The sequence below is a fragment of the Rhipicephalus microplus genome, chromosome X (assembly GCF_043290135.1).
Source record: "Rhipicephalus microplus isolate Deutch F79 chromosome X, USDA_Rmic, whole genome shotgun sequence".
NCBI classification, from domain to species: Eukaryota; Metazoa; Arthropoda; class Arachnida; order Ixodida; family Ixodidae; genus Rhipicephalus; species Rhipicephalus microplus.
Window position 1 is genome coordinate 415,423,916 of NC_134710.1, and position 25,440 is coordinate 415,449,355.

Here is a 25,440-nt window from a genome sequence, read left to right on the forward strand (position 1 = left end):
CAAACGCTTATTACAAAGGCACACGTGCGCAAACCTCTCAAAGCTTCACATTTTTAATCCCGATGCGTACTCCAGCAACACGTGCCCGTCGGGGGGACACACCGCTACACTCACACATATGCTATTGATGCTATTGGAGTATAGAAACGCTCATCCGACTCTACAAATGGGAGACGTGCTACAAAAGCTCACTTCTCGCCGAGCAGGAATGAGACGTCCAGCAGGCACACAAAGCGGCCGCCAGCTATTCCCTGTCGGTCCCTACGTAGGAAACGCCCACTACACGCTATGTGCATCTTATATTGATTGATTGATATGTGGGGTTTCATGTCCCTAAACGACCATATGATTATTAAAGACGCCATAGTGTAGGGGTCCGGAAATTTTGACCACCTGGGGCTCTTTAACGTGCACACAAGTAGTAGCACACGGGCCTACAGCATTTTCGCCTCCATCGGCAATGCAGCCGCCGCAGCCAGGATTCAATCCCGTGAACTGCGGGTCAGCAGCCGAGTACGTTAGCCACTAGGACTCCGCGGTGGGGCAAGTGTGTCTTGCAGGGCATAATTGAAGTTTTTCCATTCCATCTCATGTAGAAGTACGCCTACCTATGTAAACAGACACAATAGTTTCGCGCATAACATTTTTGTGCTCTTGGAAATTAACATGCGAAATAATTTAAAAATGCAAAAATGAACTAGTCCGTATATATTCGTGTAATTTATGCACTAATATGCGAGTAAATACAGAACTGTGTGTAGCCTGTGATTACATGTAATCGTATTTACGCAAGAGTCATTTATACATCATTAAGCGAGTAAATACAAAAATGTGTTTATATTTACTCTGTGTAGCCTGCAATTACAATCATTAGGTTCCAAAATTGTGCTTCCGAAGTGTGCCTAGACGCATCTAGAAAATTTGCACGAAATGCTAAGGCGATTTTAATGTAGCGAGGCTGTCAGTAAACGTCAGAAAACTTAAAATGTGCTTGCGCTTTTGAAAGCACTGGGCACTCGCTCCCACCGATGATTCTCACTTAAATCTGAGTGCACAAGAGGATCCTGCATCGGCACTGCCAATAAATAGCACTGCCAGCATCGTCGAGAGTCAGACCTATACGACCTCGATGTCGGCAGCAGAATGTATGCACTCTGCCATCGCGGCGGGTTGCTAGAACCCCCAGTTGAGTGCGTTTTTCAAAAAAATATAAAACTCTTGATGCTCTTTATTCTACATCAATTTATTTCACGCACGCCCAAACACACTCGCTACAGGGTGCCTTCTAAAAGCACGGATCACTAAGTGAGTGCGCGCCGCGTCTTCGCGCTGCCCATTCTTGCTTGGTCTCTCCAGAGGGGCAAAGCATTTGCCCTCATCCGTCGTTGATGGCCACTCTCGAAGGCTGGGTCGTGGTGCCGTTGCGGCACGTGACCCGTCGTCGGTCCACTAGGGCAGCCCTTGTGGGAAAACTGTGGAGCTTGAAGCTCTGCGTGCCCTTCGCTGACGAGCAGCGCACAGAACGCAGCTGGCCGTGCGGGCTTGTGGTTGCGCTTTGATTGTCCGCGGTTCCCGCCTTCGACCAGCAGCGGCCACACAGGAATGCGCGGAAGTATCCCTTGAACCTGCGTCACACAAAGAAAGTCCGGTATCTGGCATTAGAGCACTTTTGGAAAAGTTTACAGCAGACACCCTACCTGACACAAGCACAGAAAAAGGTCGTTTTACAGGACGGTATTTAGTATATACTGACATGTAAACAAAAAACTTCGGGCTGCAAGGAAGAAGAAGTTTAGAAAAAAAATGGCAACAAAAATTGTCTTTACAAAGCTTCCACCAAAAATAAAAAAAAAATCTCTTTTGGTTGATGAGGCCGTGATCGTTTATTCACAAACGTAAAAATGTACGTTGCCCTCACGACAAACACACACAAGCACACACACACACGTACATGGCATATATGTTTAGTGAGGCACTGATATGGGTTGACACAAACTTCAAATGGACACGACACAATAAGACAGCGTGTGCTCAATAAACAGAACTTAAAAAAAACAGACTAAACAGCACCTCTTTTTACGTTTCATTGTGTTCTGTTTCACTGAATAGAGTTGTTATTTTGCTTTAGTCTCATTCATATATAGAACGTTTTGTTTTGCTGTTCCGTATTTTTCATGTTGTAACCCACTTCCCTGTGTAATGCTTCGGGGATTGAGTTTAACGGGAATAAAATAAATAAATCAAAATAAAGAAACCTGTTCATTCTTTATAGTGGGCATTACCAGACCGTAAGCGCAGCGCTAAGCTTTCATGAAACAGCTGGTCACATTTATTGCACAACTGTGAAATAAGTTCTGTGAACTAAATTTGCAGGCGCCAATAACAAGGTAGTAATATATACCGCTTTATTGGTTACCACTGTAGCACCTTTGGAAAATGCGGCATTCAAGGCAATGGACAATAGTGCTTGTGGGCAGCGGAAAAAGAAAAAAAAGATAACAATTTTTCTGGAAGAATGAATCAATGCATGCCACACTGACAATATTAATAATCGTTGGGGTTTAATGTTCCAAAACATGGCATGTAAAATGATTTCGAGGAAAGGCGTTGTAGCGGTAAGCTACGGAAATTGTGGCTATCTGCAGTTATTAACGCGCACTTCGAGGGACAGATAACAGCCCAAAACTTGAAATAAGAAGACTCAACTAATGGAAAGATGGCCCGCCGCTTTGACTCAACCAACGCTGTTTTTTCGTGAGAGGTGAAGTTGTGTTTTTTTATTTATTCATTCAATGGCGCCAAAATTGAACTGTGGTGCCTCTGGTGGCAAAATCATGAAAGATCCGATATACCTGGCTACTTGACCGTTGATTGCTCTACGCGGTCAACGATTTCATTGAAATATGGTTGGTTACTTTGTATAAAAGATATTACTTCATACAAATGCACCTATATGATTTATTGATATGTGGGGTGTAACGTCCCAAAACCACCACATACAATTACGAGAGACGCCGTAGTGGAGGAGTCTGGAAATTTCGACCACGTGAGGTTCTTTATTATGCACCCAAATATGAGCACACAGGCTTACAGAAAAATGCTCCTATAGGTTCGTGTTAGTAACATTGTAACGCAGCAGGAGATCGTTACAGCTACGAAGACGACGAGGAAGAAGGGGGCGCGAGGATCGAGCAATCGTGGTGCTGACCGTTCTGCCCTTTGTTCTGGACAACGCATCGCTAACATTTGAATTTTGTAAATAAACTCATCGCATCGTTACAGTTTTGGTGGAGGAGCTAGGTAAATCACCATGGACGAACAACCTCTAATTCCCTCGACGCAGTAAATGCTTGGCCAGGATACCACCAGACGGTGTTGCCATGAACGACGCGAATGAAGGAGCCGCGCAAGAGAGTGCTCACCCAAGACAGGCGGGCGGCACACCTAATCGGGAGCCCCACACTTTCCAGGAAGGGAAGCTGATGACGACAATGACGGGCTGAAACACTATAAAAGGATCTCAATGAACTAAATACCTCTGCGTAACTCTCTGACGTTGTGTTGTACCTCGCGGAAACTGCACCTCTGTGGTTCGACAACAATTCGAGTATACTAACAAGTTGGGAAAACTTTGTCACCGAGTTGAAAGGGTGCTTCGGCACCTAGCTTTTGAAAAGGAAAAAGACCGAGCAGGTACTTTCCTGGTGAGCGCAGTTACCTGGCGAGACCTGCACGACCTACATAGAAGAGATTCTGAAGCTCTGCGAAATAGTGAATGCAAACATGACAGACGAGGATAAGTTCGGTCATTTGCTCAAGGGAATTGCCGAAGATGTGTATAATTTTATTATCTCCAAGGAAGACGCCAAGACGCCATCCGAATTGAGGCGTCACTGTCGTGCGTTTGAAGCGCTTACAACTTGGCAGACACTTCCGAAGTTTGGTCGAACTGACAACGTCACAAGCATAGCAATTGTGGACACCTCTCCCCTTGCCGACTTCGCCGCAATGGTACAGCGCGTTGTCAGAGACGAACTAGCTAACTTCTACGCTGCCGATGCCAAACTCGTATCACAAGTGTACATTGGATGAACGCTATTCGGAAGTACCAGTCACTTGGTCGCGACCTGCATATACCAACCAACCAGTCAGTGATGACGTCATCATGGAGGACTCCGTGACGCAGCTTCGCGCGATGGGTTTTACATGTCGCCAAGACATGCCACCTCGGCGATTGCCTCTCGATTATGAAATGTCCCGACGGTCTGTGTTCTACAACAATGGAAACTACCACAACCCACCTGTCTACTTTAATTGCGAAATTTCTAAACACATTTCGAGGTACCACAGACGTAAGTCACAACGCAATGCAAGAGGTCTTGCGTACCCGTCTCGCATGCAAGGCGTCGAAGCCTTGCAACCGTCTGCTCCATCTGCCCCTTTTAATCCACCACCTCAAGATTACATGCCCAGGACTGCGTCTCCAGCCTGACTCTGCCTCCGTCCGGGATGCATCGATCACCATCGCCACGTCGCCGGCTGCCTACACCGTTCCTGATGGGAAACTAGCTGGTGAGACCGATGGAGGGGAGGTCGCCGGACGGTCTTCTTTACCAATTCTTCCGCTTGTCATTATGTCAAAGAACAAAGTTTGTGTTTGTGCTTATGGCATTAGCACTGTTCCCTTGGTAGATACTGGTGTTTCTATGTCTGTGATGTCCCTTCATTTCAAGAATCACTTAGGAAATAAAGTTGTGTTTGCTTGAAGCGGGTACTCTACATTTTCAGGAGTTAGTGGCGAGATTTTACGACTTGTCGGAGTGTTTTCAGTATTGGCTAACCTGGGTGAACAGGCCTTCCAATCTAAATTCGCCGTACTAGGAAATGCTACTCGTGGCATAACTCTTGGTATTAATTTTCAGCAAGCCTGTGGAGCAACACTAGATTGCGGAGCTGGGGAAATTTATATGAGAGATGATACAATGCCACATGCGTTCAACAATGTGCCATTCCTTACATTTAAGGCATTTTCCATACTGGATGATGGACTTATTTTGCCTGCTGAAACAGGAACGTTTGTTCCAGTCTTTCATCTCCCCCCCGTGAGGATCTGTCTTGTATATTGATTGAGCCAGTCTAATCGAACACGTTGAAAAAGTAGGTTATTGTGCCTCGTTTACTTGTCAACCTTGTTGGCGGTTCTATACTCACATATGGACGCTGAACGTGTCATCCTAGTCGGTTGACTTACCTGCTGGGTTTAAGCTAGCATACTTTGAAGAAGATATGGCTGTGAGTATTCGAGCAATTGCTGTCACGACCAACAAAACTCCGTCTCCGTCTGACCACACGTCGAAGCTCAAAGGCATGATTAACAAATCCCCTCGTCTGACCAACGCATCCTCCAAGAGCTGCTTGTGCGCTATTCCGCCATCTTCGACTTTTTTCAAACTGAACCGATGCGTACACCACCACGATGCCGAGTGCACCACTGCATCAATATTGTAGTTGTGGCTTCCATTCGAAAAATGCCTTATCGCGTCCCCCCCCCCCCAAAAAAAAGGGAAGTAATCGATCACCAAGTAAAGGATATGCTGCAAAAAGATGTCATTCAAGAGTCCTGTAGTCTTTGGGCTGCTCCAGTTATATTTGTGAGGAAGAAAGATAATTCGTAGTGATTCTGCGTCAACTACAGACGTCTGAACACAGTAACTGAAAAGGACGTCTACCAGCTTCCCCGAAGAAACATATTTGTGCAGTGCAAGACTACGAGTAGTTAGGACGTAATGACTCGTAGTCTTGCGCTGTGCAAAAATGTTGATTACCAATCACGAACTAGCCCAAGCATCTGTCGTTTCTACGAATAGACTATTCTATAGACTGCTTGCACTCCGCTTCGCACTTCTCGTCCGTCAGATTGCGCTCAGGCTACTGGCAGATACCTATGAACCCACAAGTAAAAAAAAACCACTTTCATTACCCCGGATGGCCTCTTTGAGTTTATTGTGATACCATTTAGTGTGTGTAATGCTCCGGCGACCGTCGAGTGGTTCATGGACACCATTCTTCGTGGACTCCGATAGAAAATATGCATGTGCTACCTATACCAGCTGTACACCTATGGTTGGTGGTTTCAAGAGCATATTGAACGGCTTGAAGTTGCTCTTGACTGCATCCGCCATGTGGGACTCATCCCTAACTCAAAAAGTGCCCTTTTGATGAGCGTCAAACGCATTTATTGGGTTTTCTTGTCGACAAGAACCATATCTATGCCGCCCCTGGCAAACTTGCTCCCGTCTGTCACTTTGATCAACCAAAGAAGTTACGCTCGTTTTTCTGTCGTTTTATCAAAGACTTTGCACGTTTAGCTCATCCATTTACGTCGCTGCTTCGCAAGGACACTCCTTTCACATGGACTGCTAAGTGCGAGTCTTCGTACAGCGATCTAAATTTTTTTTCACTTCTGCTCCGATTTTACGCCATTTCCATCCCGAAGCGTCAACTGAGTTTCACACCTATGCTAGTCGTCTAGGAATAGGAGCGATGCTTGCACCAATACACAGTGCGCGCCAACAAGTGATCGCTTTTGCAAGCCACACACTTACAAAGCCAGAACGGGATTACAATGTCACCGAAATGGAATGCCTCGCCATCGTGTTCGCTATTCGTAAGTTTCGACCATACCTGTACGGCCATCACTTCAGGATAGTCACTGACCACGATTAAATTAGCTGGTTGGTCGGATTACGCGACCCCACCAGCCGCTAAGCTTGTTCATCGCTACAGCTACAATAATATGACTTTTCTGTCACCTATAAAAGTAATCGTTGTTGTACCGACGCTCACTGTTTATCAAGGCTTCCATCAATGAGCACAAGAGATTGGGCTGACGACTTGGAAAAATATATTTTCGCGATATCCACAAAATTTTCTAATGTGGTAACCTTCAAGCGTGAGCAGGAGCAATACACTTCAATAAGGGCATTTCTTGAAGTCATTCGATCACCACCACAAAGTTCGCCTTTCAGCATATTCGCAGGTTTACTCTACAAGAAAACTACACCACTGATGGTGCTCCGCTTCTCGTCATGCCCTTGAATCTTAGATGCGATATCCTCCACGCCATGCCCGATGACTTCATGTCAGGTCACCTTGGCTTTACTCGAACGTTTCACCGAGTGCGTCAGCGTTTCTGCTGGCCCAAGCTCCGGAAGACGCCCCGCCGCGGTGATCTAGTGACTAAGGTACTCGGCTGCTGACCAGCAGGTCGCGGGTTGAAATCCACGCTTCGGTGGCTGCATTTCCGATGGAGGCGGAAATGTTGTAGGCCCGTGTGCTCAGATTTGGGTGCACGTTAAAGAACCCCAGGTGGTCGGAATTTCCGGAGCCCTCCACTACGGCGTCTCTCATAATCATATGGTGGTTTTGGGGCGTTAAACACCACAAATCAATCAATCAATCAATAAATCAGTCAAGCTCCGGAAGAGGACAAAACAGTAAGTTGCCAGCTGTGCTGTACGCCAGGGTCACAACAACCAATGATGCCTTCAGCAGGTGCCTTGCAGCCAAGTAAACAGCCAACCCTTCCCTTTAAAGAGATTGGTATTGACCTGCTTGGCCCCTTACCAAAGTCGTCTACCGGGTGTGCTGTACTATGGTGTGCGTGGTCTACCTTACGCGATACACTGAGACCGCAGCATTTGTTTCATTTACAGCAGCTGACGTCTCGTTGTTTCTTCTACAATCTGTCATTCTCCACCATGGTGGTCCACGTGCGGTAATTAGTGACCGAGGATGGCAGTTTACAGCGGATGTTGTTGAGGAACTATTACGACTGTGTGGGTTTTACTATCGACACTCGTCACATACCACTCTCAAACCAACGACCTCACTGAGCGCAGGAATCGCACATTGACCAAAATGCTTGCCTGTATGTGTCTATTGATCACTAAAACTGGCACTCTTATCTTGCTGTTTGTTACGTACACATACAATACAACCAAGCACAAAGTGACTGGGTATGCACCTTTTTTCTTGCTCTACGCTCGCCATCCGCAATGTTTCATTGACGCGATACTGGCTCTGTCTACACACGAAAATTTCTGAATAGCCTAGACTATATGTCGCGCTGAAGAAGCTCCTCGATTGCCTCGCCTCAAGACTATTTCATCATAGGACCGTGCCAAAACTCTTTACGACGCTCGACACATGCCTGCAACATTTGACACACGAGACTGTTTCGCTTTGGACACCTTTGCGGAAAAATGTGTATACACGAAGTTTTAGCCCAAGTATATACTGGACCATACTTCATATTGCAGCGTTTATTTGACGTAACCTTTGTCATTGTTAAAGTGACCTCTGACTACCGGCGGTTACGTCAAATCCAAGCAGTGTACGTTGCCCGGCTGAAAAATTACCGCCACCAGTCCACGTAACTCGTTCTGAGAGCTTCGTCTGCACCGAGGCAAATTGTTACGCCGCAGGAATTCACTGGAGCCACGAAGACGAGGAAGAAGAAGGGGGCACGAAGAGCGAGCAGTTGCGGGGCTGACCGTCCTGCCCTTTGTGCTGGACAACGCATCGCTAATACTTTCATCGTATAAATAAACCGATCGCATCTATACAATACGCGAGAAATTGGCGCTGCCTTCGCGTGACGTAATGGTACAATGCACCCACTACGTCTTGAACAACTTTTGAGCGTGCTCATGCAACGTGTGCATGCAGTTCTGAGGTCGTTATGATTTGGAAGGACATAGTTTTACTACCTACACCTCGTCTCAGACAGAACATGCACTGCTACTAGGCACACCCATACATACGCGTAGTGATGTCTTCGGTGACTTCTTTTACCTCTAGTATCGAGAGTCACGATACCAGGACAAACCGTTCATGACACAGGCGCAGGCTACCTTAGACTCGGGCGCACGCAGCATGGTACAAACACAGGGAAAGTGTATAATGCCACGTAATCTCAATGAAAGAGCTTGCTCTTTTCCAAAATAGGAGAAAAGTTAAAAATACAGGTGGTTTTGCATAGCTACAGGAACACCTGCGAAACACTACGACACCTGCTTTCACAAATCTCGAGGAAAGCTGACAGCGTTGCTATAAACTCTTAGTGTCAGTTGGGGAAATGTACATCGAGGTTCGGAGCCTTTCAGATAGAAAACACTGCTTGTAAAATAAGTACGTGCTTTTTGGTTTATCTACTGGAGCTGCAAACACTACGAAAGGTGTAGTTTTTGTCGCGCCATAAAAAAATATGGGTCAAGAAATATCAGATGTCAGCGCCTATAAATAAAAAAAGAATGCCTTATAAGGTTTTGGCTTCGACCAAAAATGCGGCCGCCACAGCCGAAACTCGATGCCGCAACCTACGGTTCAGCAATGGAGAACGATAACTACCAGAATCACCGCGCGCGTCTCTGCAACGGATAGAAAGTAATATCAAGGAAGGCTAGCCCTTTTACACCTGATCTCTCACAACTCTGCAAAACGATGGTGAAAGGAAATACGGGCAGTCCAGGGAGCAAGCAGAGCGTATTTCCTGCTACCTGTTGTATCAACGAGAAGTAGACAGCGAGTACAGGGGCTACAGCAAGCTACGCAATAATGCCTGTCGTGACAGCGGGTGCACCAACACTGGTGACCACGTCCATTTGATGAAAGTTTTCAGTTTCTACTGAAGCTAGGCAGTCCCCCTGCCCCCTCATCCCCCTCTACAACCGGTGCCCTGCCTGCTCTTTATCCCTCCTTATAGAACGATAAACCCTGCACGCGTGTAGATTGTATTGCATGCACCCTCTCCTGCTGAAGCCGAGATGAATCGAGCCGCCATTCCCGCCGAGATGGAGGGAGTCGGCTCGTTTCGTCAAAGCTTCAGCCGCGTTAGTGCCCAGCGCTGCGCGCCATTACTCGCGCGGGGCACACATGGTTCATAAGACAATTTTATCGATTAGGACTTCATACAGACCATGAAAGAATGAGTGTTTTACCACGTAGCTAACAAAAAACTGACGATCGTTTTCTAATCCCTTGTAGCTGCAGTAAGATGCTTGTAAATAGTGCCAAGATATTTTTGTCGGAAAGCAACAATTGATCGTCATATCAACACTGTTTCCGAAAAAACGCACCTACAGTAACTCAGCTTGTGTCAAACGTGCCTGAATTCACACGGGTTTTAGATAAAAATATGCAGACTGATGGGTTTTCTTTAGATTTTAGTGGTGCCTCTCACAAAGTGGCTCACAGAAAACTTTTGTTTAAGTTCAAAATTATTGGGCTTCTTCGGGTATTGCTAAGTGTATTCACGCGTACATATAAAACAGAAGTTATTTCGCTGAGGCTATGGGTTGTGCTTTCTCTCTAAGTGTTTTTTCCAGTGTGCGACAAAGTAGTGTGTATGCTCACTATTCTTAATTTTTCTTATACATTCATTTGATGTTGTACATAAAGAAACATCTATTCAATTATTTGCGGTTGATTGTGCTTTGTTTTAAACCAACTATGTTCCGAGGAAAACGTCTTGCTATTCCAAGAAGCTCTCACACATATAGATGACTGGTGTCAAAACTGGGGCATGAAACGCAATACAAATAAAACAGTTGTTTTCAGAGCAACAGTATAGCGAGCTCCCGGCCTTTATACTTATTGTCCCCGCATCTATCAGCTCTGAGATGTAAAAAATTACGAATACCTTGGAGTACCTTTGACAAGCCCACTTAAGTAGTAAGGCACCATTAAAAGCATATGCGCGGCTGCCCATAGGAAACTGGTCTCTTAAACGTTAAGTAAAGAACTAAATAAAGGAGAACAAACACTTTTATACAACCCCTATATTACACTAAAACTTGAGTATGCCTTGGTTGTTTTGGACTAGGGTTATACCGTAGGGTAAATTTTGAAAGCAGTTAAAACTCAAGCTAAATATTCTTAAGGTAGCCATCACATATATTATCACCGCCAAATCTAAACGAAGTAGAAAAACGTGATGTATATACACAGTTCTTAGTATTCAACAGCAAACTTTATCGTTTTCAGTAAGCAAGAAATCAGTATAGCACGCCCAATATTTTTCAGTGTTGCTTGGTCTTGAAGCCGCAGTTAAGTTTCAAGCAAATGAATGAAATATTACACTTAAGATATACAAACTGCATGCAGGTGCATCAAGAGCAGAGCTCTTAGCCAGTAACTCAGCAGGAACAATAAACGTTGAAGCCTATTTTTATGACGCGGTAGACTAACACTGGTGCAAAGCAACAAACTAACCCACTGGGCTTCAAGTAGTGAAGTATGATCGAAGATGGACAGTCTATATTAGTCTTCTTGCAGGAATCTTTTTGACCAGTTGTGTTTGAGATTGAAAACCTCTTGTGAGCACCATTGTGCCATAAAAGCACACGTTTGCTTACATGCCCGCTTCCCACATTGTTCTCAGACGGAGGTGTACGCTCGTTTGGTTCACACACTCAGGCTATAGTGGGGCCAGGGCATGTGAGCGCATAGGCCCACAGGACTGTAAAGCTTGCAAATAATGGTTTTTATAATTTATATTTACTTCCTGCTTCACCTTCAACTATTATGCAGAATTGACAAGCAAATCTATCGATATATAAGTTCTAAATAGCCACAAAGCACGGCTGGCCGCAGATATCAGAAAAGTATTATGGCATACAAATATCAAAATAGATAGGTTGAAAGCCTAAAACACAAATACTGAGATGCATTTGCATTTCACGAAATGGTGAATTTTCGAGGTACTTTCACAAAAAACTAAAAAAGTATTGCAGAATACAGATACCGAAATATAGATACTGGAATACTTTTTTTGTTTTCAGGGCATGCTCGTAGTTTGCAGAGACATTTTTCAGTGCAGAATAATGTTGTAAATAAAGTTGTAGTGCATTACAGGCTGTTGTTTATTTATTTTTGTTCGTTTGGTGCAGCACCTTCAGCGCCAATAGAGCACTAACGGTCGATTGAGGTTACAAAAATCATAAGTGGTAATAATCACATTGAAAGTGTCGTCGCATTGAGAAATGAGCGCTTGCAAAGTGCTGCAAAGCCTCTAAAGAAGTAATGGCTTCCCACATGTAAAAATTACACGCGAAGCACTGATCTCGCGACAAAGTGTGTTGGAAGAGGCTGCAACAAAGATTCCGCTTTCAGTGGCGTCGCGCGCTTTACCTCATGATTCATTCTGGACTTGATGGGAAACCATTACTAACCTTGCAATATCACCCACCGACGGCGCACTTTTGTTTCTTTTGGTGCAAACGAGTACTTTCATCTTCCTTTAGAAACATGCATCAGCTGATTACCGACCGAAAAATAGCAACGCAATATCTGGATCCTGCATAGTACCGCAGTACAATCGATACAACGTTAAAGTACGCCACTACTTAGATAAAAATACATGTTTTAAATGTAACTCGACACAAAAATACAGAGACGAGTACCTTTCAAATACTATCAGTATACTCCTGTCGCGCGATACTGCTCAGCTCTGCCAAAAGTTGTTATGGCGCCAATCTGAAATTGTTGTCTGCAGACAGGGTCGCAAACTAGCCACCAAAAGGTAACCCTGTTTAGGATTTCAATGTAAAAAAAAGATAATGCCTTGATTGAAAAAATTCAGCGGAAGGCTGTCAGAAATATTTCTAGTAAATGTGATAGATATGATCTGCCAACACAACTTATGCAAATCAAAACATCGTAACACTGGAAACTCGTAAAAAATCACTTTATTAACGTTCCTACACAAAGTTATTTCTGGTAAAGTTACAATAAATTTGCCCGGCAGTGTGAAATATCTATCTTCCAGAAAAACAAGCCACAGGCGTTAATATTATTTGGCGCCTTTTTTCGCTTACACCGCTGCTTTTATAAAGGGCTTTACAAAGACACATGTGATGTACGCAGTGTTCACAACGTATGTAATATTGCAGTGATATTGCATGGTACAAGCGTACATTGCCATAGGAAGTCAGAACATGTGATTATCATTACGAATGCAAGATTTAAAGCTGTGCACCCAATACAAAAAGCACAACCGTTACTGCACGTTCTGCCTCGTAAATACACTAAAGAGAAAAACAATTTATAATGATGAGTTTTGCAGTGGAGAAACCACCACTCCTACCACAAGATGAGTCTTGGTAAGCGAGAAAACGGGCGAAAAGAAAAAAGTTTGGTGGCGATGCCACCTTAATATTGCCGCACCAAATACCGTGAAGTCAAAATTTATAAAAGCGTCTAATGAATTCCGCGTAGCTTCAACGTGATAAGAAAATTAATTGTCATCCGTGGGTGCGATACATTAAACATAACAATTTTTTAGAAAACTTAAATAGGCGCGTGTTACTAAAATACAAAAATACATCTTGCAAATAGCACTCAAATTCTTCTAGACAAACTTCGTAACACACTTTTCAAAGAATGGCACCGTTCACTAACCATTTGCTCATACAAGACGATTAATGGAACTATTTCTAGTTATCTACCAATTCCTCACAATATGCGTCCAGAGCTAAATGAGGGAAGGCGTACAAGAGAGATTGCGATCCTCAATAGGATCAAGGATGATCCCCAATTGGTTTGCTTCGCAGAAGCGGCACAATATCGCCGCTAATCTAACTATGCCGTGGTCTCAATAAAAAAACACAGGTCAAATCATCTCGTCAGCCTTCCTCTCTGAGAGTACCTCTTCTAAAGAACAGCAGGTTGCTATTGCATTGGCACCCTTACATGACGAGAAGACGCGAATCTACTCAGGTTCTAGATTGGAAGTCAGAACGTTTGGCTCGGATTTTACAGCGGAAGAGGCACATGACGTCCTTAAGAACAGGACCAAAACTATGCACACGATCACTTGGTTCCCGGCACAATTAGGTCGAAATTTGTGCACGCTATCCTATCTCATTGGCATCGCCCACTCCCAAGCGCGCGTTATAACTGTTCACCCGGAATGAGAAGCCTTGTCACAGTGCAAAGTTCAAGAGTTTCGAGACATTTTATTTATATTTAATGAATTCACAAAGCTTTACAATATAGAGAGAAGAGTATTTCCTTCATTACACAAAAAGGTCACGAGGCCACAGGTGATGGCCCTTAGGGTGCGACAAACTAATTCTTATCCGAATTTTGCTTGCATTCACTATTTATTTTCAAGTGACTTCAGCTCACAGTACCTTCGCTGTGGGGGATCATGTGATTTAGAGCACATGCTTTGGCAGTGTTCTTCGTTACGTGCAAATAAACACCTCGCAGAGCACAAATGAAGCTTGAAATATCAGCATTGACTTTAGGCTGTCCAGAGATCCTGCAATGTGGCGGTTAGGTTAAGTCTAACTGTCCCCCCGTGGGGGCAGCTCACGGTGTCGCCCTAAAGGGTGGCACTTCTCCTGATCTCTAATTACAGTTCTTCGTACATTATTGTCAGCGAAAGACTTGAGAAACTATACCCAGCAAAAAGTTTCTCTATACTGTCTATCTAGTTCATTAATCATTTCGTCTATATTTACATAATCTAAAGCACCCCAGGTTCCGCGGTCAAAGCCGCCATCTACAACAGATGACGGCGAGGTCATCAAGTGTGCTAAACAGCGCTTTTTGTCCCCATAAGCACCATCTCATCAAGCAAAGTCCAAAACATTATGAAAAATAATTTACCCATATTAGCGGTACAATTATCGGTTAATTAGTCACAGCAAGAAACCGTTAACTTGGGCTGTACACACCGTTTTTAGCACTACCGGTTTTTTTTTATTGTGTTGCCCTGGAAATCGCTGAGATATATGCGCCACCAGTCTAGCTAATTAAATGTTGCTTTTATCTGATTTCCCCTTTTTCTGTCTCCGTAATTGCGTGACACCCCAGCGTGCAGCGCCTGCTCTTCATCAAGTCTCTCAGTTAAAGCAAAAATCTGACACCAAATGGCGAGGGACTCTTAAAATTAGGCGGGTAGGAAGCGCGTGCATAATTAAGTGCGGAGTCACGCTTCAACCAAAGCACCTACCGAGGGCCCAGCAAACCCTCAGAAGAGCGTTCATGCGGCTGTTAAAGGTGCTTACATTAGTCGTGTAAGACCTCATCATGGTTTAGCTGTTAGGGCAAGCCTATAATACTTTGTTGCTCACGCCCATGGCAAATTATCTAAACATTGGCGGCTTCACGTGCACACGAACACGTCCAACAGCTATTTTTGTGATACCGAGAATCATGAAAGTGCTAACGACGCAAATATTTTTACAATACGCAATAACATTACATAAGTGTTTTAACTGCACTAATGACAACAGTTGATCACATATAATAGAGCAGCGTACAATATACCGCTGAAAATATTTTGCTCTATGCGAACTAAAGTCATCAGTTATTGTCATTTAGAAAACCATTGTTTAATGAAGTCAAAAATTCTTCCTGTGAAGGAATGAAAAATGTGTCGTGTCTAATGATTAATGCATTACATAATGATAATACGGGCAGTGCATGTTTAAGTAAAGTGTTAATTAGCTTTCACAAAAAGAAATCAAATCTTAACAGTTATAATTTTTTGTAGACTTCCATGAGTGCTGATTTGATAGGTTCACTTACTTCATTGGCGTGCGCAAATAAGTCTCACGACACTTTTCTTTTGTGTCGTCGTGCCGCTTTGGAGTTTATAACAGAATAGTCTCTCGCGTTTAAAGCCCCAAAACCACGGTAGGATTATGAGCGACACCGTACGACGACTCTGGAAACATGGACCACCTGGAGATTTTTAACGAGCACCTAAATCTAAGTACCCGGGTGTCAAGCTTTTACGCCTCCATCAAAAATGCGGTCGCCACGGCCGGGATTCGAACCTACTGGTCAGTAGTCGAGATCCGAAACCCGAAGTCCACAACAGCGTATGAACGAAACCACTTTCACTTACACACGAATGTTTCACGAGTATACAGGGTGTTTCAAGAAATGTGCCGAATATTCCTTAAAAATCACAAAAACGAGATATCTGCCGCTACATGCACCGTTGCCTTTCCCCTGACAGAAGGCACCTTCAGATGTGTACAACATTAATTATGGCAGTAAATACAGAAGTTAACCAAATTAATTTTTCAACCAGTGGTGATATCTGGTGAAGTCCAACAGGCGAATTCAAGTCCTTCTTACGAATATTCCATAGCCACTTTGAAATTTCTGAAAATCGGCCACTGGTAATGATCGCAGAGTGATGCAATAAGCCTAATTTAGCTGGAGAAACCTAAACCGACGCAGCACGCAGTGCATCTATCATTCACTTCGGCAACACCCTCAATGACGACACTGTTTCCCTCGTCGTTATCAACTTTCGATTTTGACACTTCTATTCGAGGCCACTTATTTACGCTCGCTTATTTTTCTCCCCCACTGCGAGGAAAACAGAATAGTCATGGAGAGTTCTGTCAAAGTAAATTGTAGACTCGCATTTCGGCGCGTCGGTTTTGGTTTCGCCAGGTAAATTGGCCCCATTGCATCGCACCGCGGTAATCACCTGTGGCCGCTTTTCCAATACTTCAAACCGATCGTGGGCTTTTCTTAGGAAGGGCTTGAATTTGCCCATTTGACTCGACTGGCTGTTACCGCTGCTTAAAAAGGTAATTGTGTAGCTAATTTTTATAATTACTGCCGTAATCATGGTTCGTACTCATCTGAAGTTACCTTCTGTCACAGGAAAGGCAACGGTGCAAGTAGGACGCAGATACCTCCTTTCCGTGATTTTTAAATAATATTGGACACATTTCTACAAACAACCTGTATATTGAAGGGTGACCATAACTGATGGTTGAAAATTTTCACTTGTCCCCCTGTTTACCGTTATGCGTGTCCTAGTGGTGTTTATTTTTGCATACCTGTTTTACTTTCAAGCATTTTGTGATGCCATAGTTCATTTAACGAAATTCGCGTTGATGCTTTCTTTTTGGCTTGAACAGATGAGACAATTTGCAATTTGGATGAGAAGGAACTTGGGGCAGATGTTTTCGTCTGTGTGAGAGCGGTGCATGTATACACCGGAAACAACTCTTTTGAGAAAAAAAAGACGAAAAGCGTGCTAGTCTGCGAAAGTCTCGTAAAATGGCTGAAAATTGAGCTCTCCTGCGTGTGTCGCAGTGACTACACTGAACAGCATATTTTCTCTTAGTCAACGAATGCAAAAGACAACCGCACTTCGGTCTATCAGCAGAGGACGCCGTTAGATGTAATTAAACGAGCAAGGGCACGTACATGCGTTATTTTCAGGGACGCGCCAGTTCCCGGGCTATATTTTTATTAATTTCCAGACATTTCCTGTGCCACAGCCTCGTTATGGCACATTTTCTGGTAGTGAACAGTGAATCCGTTCCTCTGCATTTTTTGAGAAAAAAATATTTTTCTTGTGTCTTGCGAACAAAGCGCTTAGAAATATTTTTGAGTTGTTTCGAGAGACGTGGAATAAAATAGGCGAATTACAATTCCTATTTTTTCACAGTTTTGAGCCAGAAACTCGGTCGGCAAACGGTTATTTCAAGCGACTCGACAATGTCTTTCCTGAATTATGTGCACTAAATTCTCAACAAGCAGCAGAATGTGATGCTTGCTCACTGCCTTCACAATTGTTTTGTGTGTAGCAGCAGGCATTTTAAGAAGGGCAAAGACATCTTTTGGGAAAGTAAGGAAGAAATTCAACTAATTACTCATTCATTAGCGGAGTGAGGCAGTCATGTCCTACGGGATAATTAAAGTTCTCAATGCGAAGAACCCATCACCGCTTTCCGATATAAAAAAGTGGCCTCTAGTAATTATTGCGGCGTAATGAAAGTAAACAACACTCTAAAAAAAAGGGAGCGAGAATGGAGAAACGGGCTCCGTTTCTCCTTCGGCGCAGCGACTTCCTCCCTTTCGGGCGCTTTACCCGTCGCGCCCTCTCGCGGCAAGGACCAAAGGAGCAACGTTCCTCCTTCAGCGTTCAAGTTTCTCCTCAATCACGGGGGTCTTGCTCGCGCACATGTGCACGCCAAGCCTATAGCCGGCCGCGGCCAGTCGCGAGCGATTGCTTTTACCTGAAATTGTTGTAAGCAATGCAGGAGTGACGTTTTCTTTTGTTTTATTAGTGTAAAGTAAAAGCCTCTCTTTTTTTATCGTCAGGCACTCGCACGATGCTCCGCACACTTCCATGTGTGTATCGTGTTGTTTCATCCTACCAATTTGTCACGAATACAAGGAGCTCTGCTTCCCAAGCAGTCTTGCTTTATTGATTACCTTAGAGTGTAAAACAAATAATGAATTTTTTCGGTGTCGACCTACTTGGTAAGCCCACGCATTTTTAGTTTCCACGCCAACAACACTCATAAATTCAACGAGGCGCGTAAAAAAAGCATCACACTTATTTTTTCAACATTGTAGGAAACCTGATACCACTCTACAGTCCATGCGTGAAAGTACGATCATATACAATTGATAGAGTTATACGTGCCACTACCGCCATGTGGATGTTCTTTGCAGTTTACCCCCATTCGAATACGGCCGCCGTGGCCGGAAGTCAAATCTGCGTCCTCCAGCATAGTCACACGACACCCAATAAGGCTATGCTACCACAGCAGGTGAAAACACAAAGGGAAACAGGCTGCGAAGTTTCACCGAGCGTTTATTCGCCAGACTAGATTACAACCATCAGAAACATTTTAAACATCATCATAACTAAACTTTTGTGAAAAGTGAACCAATGACTTCTGTAGGTTAAACCAAATTCTCAATCGCATTGGTTTTGAATTGCCCATGCCAGCACTGAGAAGTAGGAAGGAATTATGCACGCGAGCAGTACGCCTTTCTCGTCCATGATTCTCCTTTGTCGCGAGAAACTCAACACAAAATGCACTTCTAGTAACAACTGTGCACAGCAAATAAGTACTAACGCTCACTCACCTTTGTGAAAAGAGTATTCCGAATCCAGAGTAATAACCACCACAGCCACAGCGCTAACAACAATATTGTGGCACGCGCTATGATTGCAAGTTGACACGCGAGGCGAATAGCGAGAGGCATCTGAAGCAGAAAAGTATGCAGGCACAACATTCTATAAAGTTATAGTAAACTTGCGCACTGCAGCGATAGTTCCTCCACTCAAGTATGAGAGCTGCCGCGATGCCAACAGCCACTGTCATAGCTCACGAAAAAATACCGTCGGATGCGAGGTCATCACTTATTTCTCTCGCAAGACCAGCGTTGTAACGTACGTATACACTGCTAGGACGGTCGTTACCGCATCAAAAACATTGTCGTTGAAGGGCTAGTGGTGTACTATATCCATGGCTAACAGTCATACTTGTGGTACGCACGTAAAAAGAATATAAGCAAACGTTAAGACGAAACAACTAAACGAGGTCGACGTGACCACAGAACACCTACCACGACGGAGACAAACTTTGGTCAGCATGCTGCGCCCTCTCCAAGTAACAAGAAGAAAAAAAAACGTGACCTCCGAAATGGCTAACGCGCGGCAAGTGTTTCCACTCTCAGAGGCTTCAAGAAAAAAAAAAGTAACTGTGGCAGTGGTCGACAGATGGCGCAGCGTTCGAAATGCCGTGGGCTTGGGGGTATTTGTCTTCGTGAAAACCTGATAAGCTCTAGTAATTATTCCGTTCATTATTGTGCAACCATTAATTAACTAAGGTCTGCCTAACCATCAGATACAATATATTTACGGGTGCGCATGTTGTGGTATTGATACAAAACGTAAAAAAAGTGTAAGAAAACGTACTTGTAACTTGTGCCACTCAGGTCAGTCGAAATTCATCCCTATATAAGCTGATGCGCTTTCATAGTAGAATGTGAGTAAACACGGCGAGGTGTGAGCCGTTGGTTTGAATGGTTGATTGTGCTCTTGTTGCGTACTCGTTAGCGTATACGCTTGTGTACTTGTTGCGTACTATTTGTTTACCATGTGACCATGTGTGCATGTGTAGCTATTTGGATTGCATCAGCACATAATAGGCTTTCGGTGTCCGTAAGTGGTCTTGAATGGGTTCATGCGTTAACAATCCGCAAGGGAGCCGTGATAGTGGGTAATACCAACAAACGTCGCGGCATTCAACTTTTTTTAGTTTTGTTCAATCCCTCTAGATGGCGCCACCTATCACCTACTTCATTGCTATGACGCTCTCACACCTCCAGTCATTTATATAACGTTGAACATCTATCTATCAATGCTGCACTACGGATTCGGAATGGTTTCGCTGCGATCGAGTGTACGGTTTGGAGGCGCATCTCGTGACCTGCGGACCCGTAAACGCATGGATAACGTCGCTACACTATGTGAATCTGCGAGAAATAAATACAGCAAGCCTAGCATGCGCTCTTCAGGTGAGGACTCTGCAGAATCCGTGTCTTTCGGAGTGAACGTGGCTTCGCTGACCGAACGAAACGTACTTGCTCCGTCGTTCTCTTTCGCGATGTGTTCACCGCCACAGGTTCGTCTGCTTGTTTTTATAATCATTTCGTTCAATATCAAGCTCAGCGGGACCGTTTTTTGTAACTTTCAGTGCCGTGTACTCCTTACCAGTCGAGAATCGTTGCATTTACTAAGCCTACTCGCTTCGCCGGGGGGCAGCCATGTTGATTTTCATAAGGAGGAACGTGTTTCTCCGTGAATGAGGGAGCAACGTTTCTCTATTTAAAGATTAACATTGGGGACATCGCCATTCCTCCCTAAATGGAGAGTACGTCACTCCATTTTTTTTAATAGTGAACGAACCCGAAACCGAACACACGAATAAGCGCTACCTGCCGATAACCAGAATGACGCCACTGTTCAAGACAACGATTACCGAGGTGCTGTTCTCTCGCCTTCGTTAACGTTTGTGCGCCATGTGTGCTGTGATTTCAAGCGCCTCCCGCACACCCACTTGACGACTTCAATTGATGGTTGATATAACGAAGCTCACTTATTCTAGACGTCTCAGATGAATAAGGCAACTGCACTCTTCCACGTTTTTATTTTGCTTTCGTCACTGAAATTGGGTTCAATGCATTACTTCACAACCATTATAAAAGGCTGCTTCTTTGAAGTGCCAAAGCTGGAATGCGTTTTTCATATCAAGGACTACAATTTTACTTCTTGAAACAACCACCGAATTCCCTCAAACAGAAGGCTACCAAATCAAAGTTTGTAAGTACTGTCTAAAATGATGTTTTAGCCACCCGAAGATGACTGCGGCTACAAAAGTAGTTGGGAAAGCATGAAGGAAATATTGTTTTTCTTTCTTAGGGTTTCGGAGACATTTCTGGAAACATCAAGCATGCAAAAAATAAGGAAATGTTTCTTTGAGAGACCAAGGTGGAAGCGCCTATTTGTATTACGTGAAATATTTTAAACTTTATTGGCCCCCTTGCCTGATGATTCTATGAGGTTCTATATACCAGCCCTTTAACAATACCCTTTCGTTGAAAATTTTGATATCTCAGGTAGAGCAAGGGGCACTGTACAAATATCTTCTTAGATTCACACTTCGAAAAATTAGTAGGATTTTGAGTTGAATTGAAATACCAATTAAAACTGGTTGTCTTATTTTCACCGTATCTAGAGTGAAAGTTTCCAGAAGTATGCTCACGTACGCATTTCACTCCTACTATATATTTTTTGCATAAACATAATCAATAATGTACCTATCTTACATTTAAAATGCTTTTTTATGATATCCAAGCGAAAGACTAAACCCTATTGTCTGAGCACTCAAAGAATAATAAAACTCGAATTTGCTTTCGTGTCTGGAGGTCGGCCTCTGGGGTTTGACGTGACCACTCGCTGAAGCCCTCGGGGAGCGGCCGGAGGGAACGAAGTTAAACTAGGGATAGGAGCGTAGCCGATGTAGATTCTGTCCCGGCGGGGTCACTGCGTATCCTTCTGTCGCCCGAGTCAAGGGTCGCCTGGCCAAGCTCTCGGTCAGCTTCTTCATAATGTTTCTGCCCTCTCCCGGGATTTCTCCGTGGACCGTATGAGAAAAGTATTTCTTCCTGCCTTGCCTGTGCGCTTGGTCGGACTTGGCCGGCGGAAGCACCCGCAAGGCCCACGCAAGGGGCAACTTCGTTTGCTCTGCTGAACTACTATGGAGCCCTGATTGGGGGGAGGGGGTGACTTCGCATAAACTCTTTGTGGCAACTTTTTGCGTTGGTGCCAACTCAATAGCAATTTTCTTACTAAACAGTGTCCATCTGAAAAATATGCAACGTAACAACACTGCCTTATAAAGACATGTTTATTCATCAGCAGTAGTGGGACATCGACAAAGTGACCAGCTGCGTAGGTTGGCATGTTACCCTACGAACGCCTGGGGAGCCCTGCGCTGATTGTAGGAAGGGATATTTATATCCTAGTGCGCACTTAACAACTGTGCTTGCAACAGCCATTCAATGGTACTTTAGAACAGCCAATGTAACACGCACAGTCATTCATTTTCTGATGCACGGTTGAGGCATGCACTGAGAACTGAAGCATGCTGGCAGGGCAGAAGAGAATGTGAAATAGGCCCGACTACGCATTCACGATCTAATCTAGAAATTGAAGCTCAAGCGTCCTCCAATAATTTACCCTGAGCTGTTTAAAGTGAGGAGTGCTGAATGAGTCACACAAAATAGCACTCTGGCACGTAGATGAGCACAACTGTACTCTGTCGCGGTGGTCTAGTGGCTAAAGTACTCGGCTGCTGACCTGCAGGTCGCGGGATGAAATCCCGGTGGCGGCGGCTGCATTTCCGATTGGGGCGGAAATGGTGTAGACCCGTGTGCTCAGATTTGGGGGCACGTTAAAGAATCCTAGGTGGTCAAAATTTCCGGAGCCCTCGAATACGGCGCCTCTCATAATCATATCGTGGTTTTGAGACGTTAAACTTCCCATATCAATCAACTCAGCACAACTGTGTGCCAAGTAGGTTCTTTAGAGAATGCAGTTTTCGAAAGTCTGTCACTCACTCTTATTTACTGCGTGTCAGGTATTGGGTACCACACAAAACATGGCGTCTCAGTTGATAAGGCAGGGTACTGAACAGGTTTGATAATTGTTTTTCCTATGGCTAAGAATAGGGAGCAATAACTAAATGGTTCGGTGGGCCAGCGCACCAAGTGTGGGAGCGGAGAGGGCAAAACAGCGCAAGTCAAAAGGAAGAGTTCGCGCATGCACAGTTAGAATCTCCACTGAATCGCGGGGCTCGCAGGCCCGCTGAGCCGCTTGTCTATTATTCAGTAATGTATATCCACGCACCCACCATCAGGACACGAGAGAAAGCAGAACAAGTGATATACGAAAAAAAGGACCAACAACATGGGTACTGTTTGTAGATAGAGCTTTAGATACAGAGACAATTGTGCCTACACAGCCGTATAGTGATAAATTATGAAGAAACGGTTTCATGAGTGCTACTGCTAAAACGCCACACGTACAAACAACAGACAAATTAGCTATAAGGAACCCAAGCTCAAGTTCGAGCGCGACGCTCGCGCAGCCGGGCTATGCACTGCTGTGGACGGACGCTTCCGGTGATGGCCGGTTATCGTCATATTCGACAGCGGTGGCGGTAAGGATACCTGCAAGCATGCTCTCTTTATCCTGTCCGGAGCACTGTCAGTCAGCAATAGCCGCCCAACCCTAGAGCTCTGCACAAATGCGGAAACGAGTACGACAGTTTTGTATGAAAGGAACACCATGAATATTACCAGCTACGATAACAACAGTGGCACGCTCGAAGATGATTTGGAAGCTTACAACATTAGCCGTAGCCCAAAAGCACCAACGCAATCTGATGTATTAATCAATGATTCTCAGACGGTGATATGAAATTTGAGAAATCCTATAACCTCCCGAGGGCAACATCGAATCCTAAAAGATGGTAATATACAAAAAAGTGTCTATCTCCTCTGGACAGCCGCACACACACAACATGTTAGCAATAGGGTGGTGTACGGTATTGTACAAGGACTTGCGGACCAAGAATTGGTTAGTCCCGCCTCAGGGAATACTGACGATGAGGAATAGAAAGACAGAATGACCACATTACAGCACGCCATATGTTGCAGAGGCGCACATTTCCACCGCCTCCTCGAAATCAGGCAAGCAACAATCTTTCGATGCGCAGCCGTTCGATAAAAACCGGATCCTTTCCGAGTTCAGCTTTCGTGCGCTTCATCCTGCACCTAGACTCATTCATGACATACAAGGACAGGCATTGCGACTCTCTAGCCAGCTTAGAGCATATTCTTTGGTGATGACCACACATAATAAACAATAGCCGTGATGCAGCCGTAAGCAGCGACTGTCTGTGCATGCGCTGGGTGTTGGCGTTGCTCAGCTCGGTCTTGAAGCACCAACTAATGGCCGCCCAGCGAACTGAGGAAGCCGCTAAAGGCCATCATGCCTTTGCCGAACCATACTCAGCATTCAGGCTCATAGCACCAATTTGCACAGCACCCACTGAAGTTATTTCATGTCATCTGAAGTTTTCTATGTGCAAAATAAATTCTGGGTCAATTTTTACTGAGCTCTTTTTTTGAAGATACTGTCGCGCTGCCATTGGTGCCATTTCTTACGGTTGGCTTAAAGCCACATCGAAGGTCTGGCCAAGAACTGGTTTTGTTGTGGTGTTCATGGTTCCTCCCATCGCTTTTTGTTGTGGCAGTGTTACACTTCTTGCTACGAGATGTTCTTTGTTTTCGTTTCGAAAAACACAGACGGCTCTGCATCCACTACGCCTCAGGGTATGCGGGGTAAACTGCATGGTAGAAGCCTAACAAATGTCATGGTAGCTTTTTGCATGCTTTTACTTCAGCGCAGACTGTTATTCTTCGTTACAACGTCTGTCACCCAACTCCAACTCAAAGAAGTACGTCCGTAGTTGGCTACCTATGTTTGAATCTTATTCTCATAATAGTTTTGTTGAACATGGTTTTGTTGAACTGGGACTTCTAATTGGCCGTTTTTCTTTGGTATTTGGTGGGGTGCTAGGATGTTTCCGTGAAGGCCCCACGTCCGCCCGCAGACAGCAAGGGAATATGTTGCAGTGAGTACCACTGTAATTTGTCGGGTAACTCTGTAGTGTGCAAATCACTCTAATCAGAGAAACGTACAAAAAATACATCAATTTAGAAAAGTGTGCGTCGATCTGCTGTGTTCATGTCAGCTTTAGGGAGGCGAACAAGTAGCGACAAGAAGACTACTGTACGAGAAGTTTCACGTCAGCTTGAAAAACAACTCGCACTTAAAAGACATTTAAACTACCGATAGTTGAGCATTGTGAAAACGCGGAAGTGCGATAACGTCTATTTTTGCATTGAAATTAATGAATAAGAGCTAAGGTATTATACTTCTTGCTTTTAGATGAGAGAGACAACGTGGTACCGATATATTATGCTAAATGGTCCTATACGCAATAGTTAAACACACTTCCACAA

The 25,440-nt window shown here is 44.4% G+C and overlaps 1 protein-coding gene across 1 annotated transcript in view; it reads right to left on the reverse strand.

Annotated features, from left to right (window-relative positions):
- Positions 1–1,195: 1,195 nt before the first annotated feature.
- LOC119161893 (tachykinin-like peptides receptor 86C) overlaps positions 1,196–25,440 on the reverse strand; it is a 705,859-nt gene continuing 681,614 nt past the window's right edge. The window contains exon 5 of the mRNA XM_075880290.1: positions 1,196–1,625. Coding sequence (XP_075736405.1) covers positions 1,376–1,625 — 250 coding nt within the window. The 3' untranslated portion in view covers positions 1,196–1,375. The remainder of the gene's footprint in view (positions 1,626–25,440) is intronic.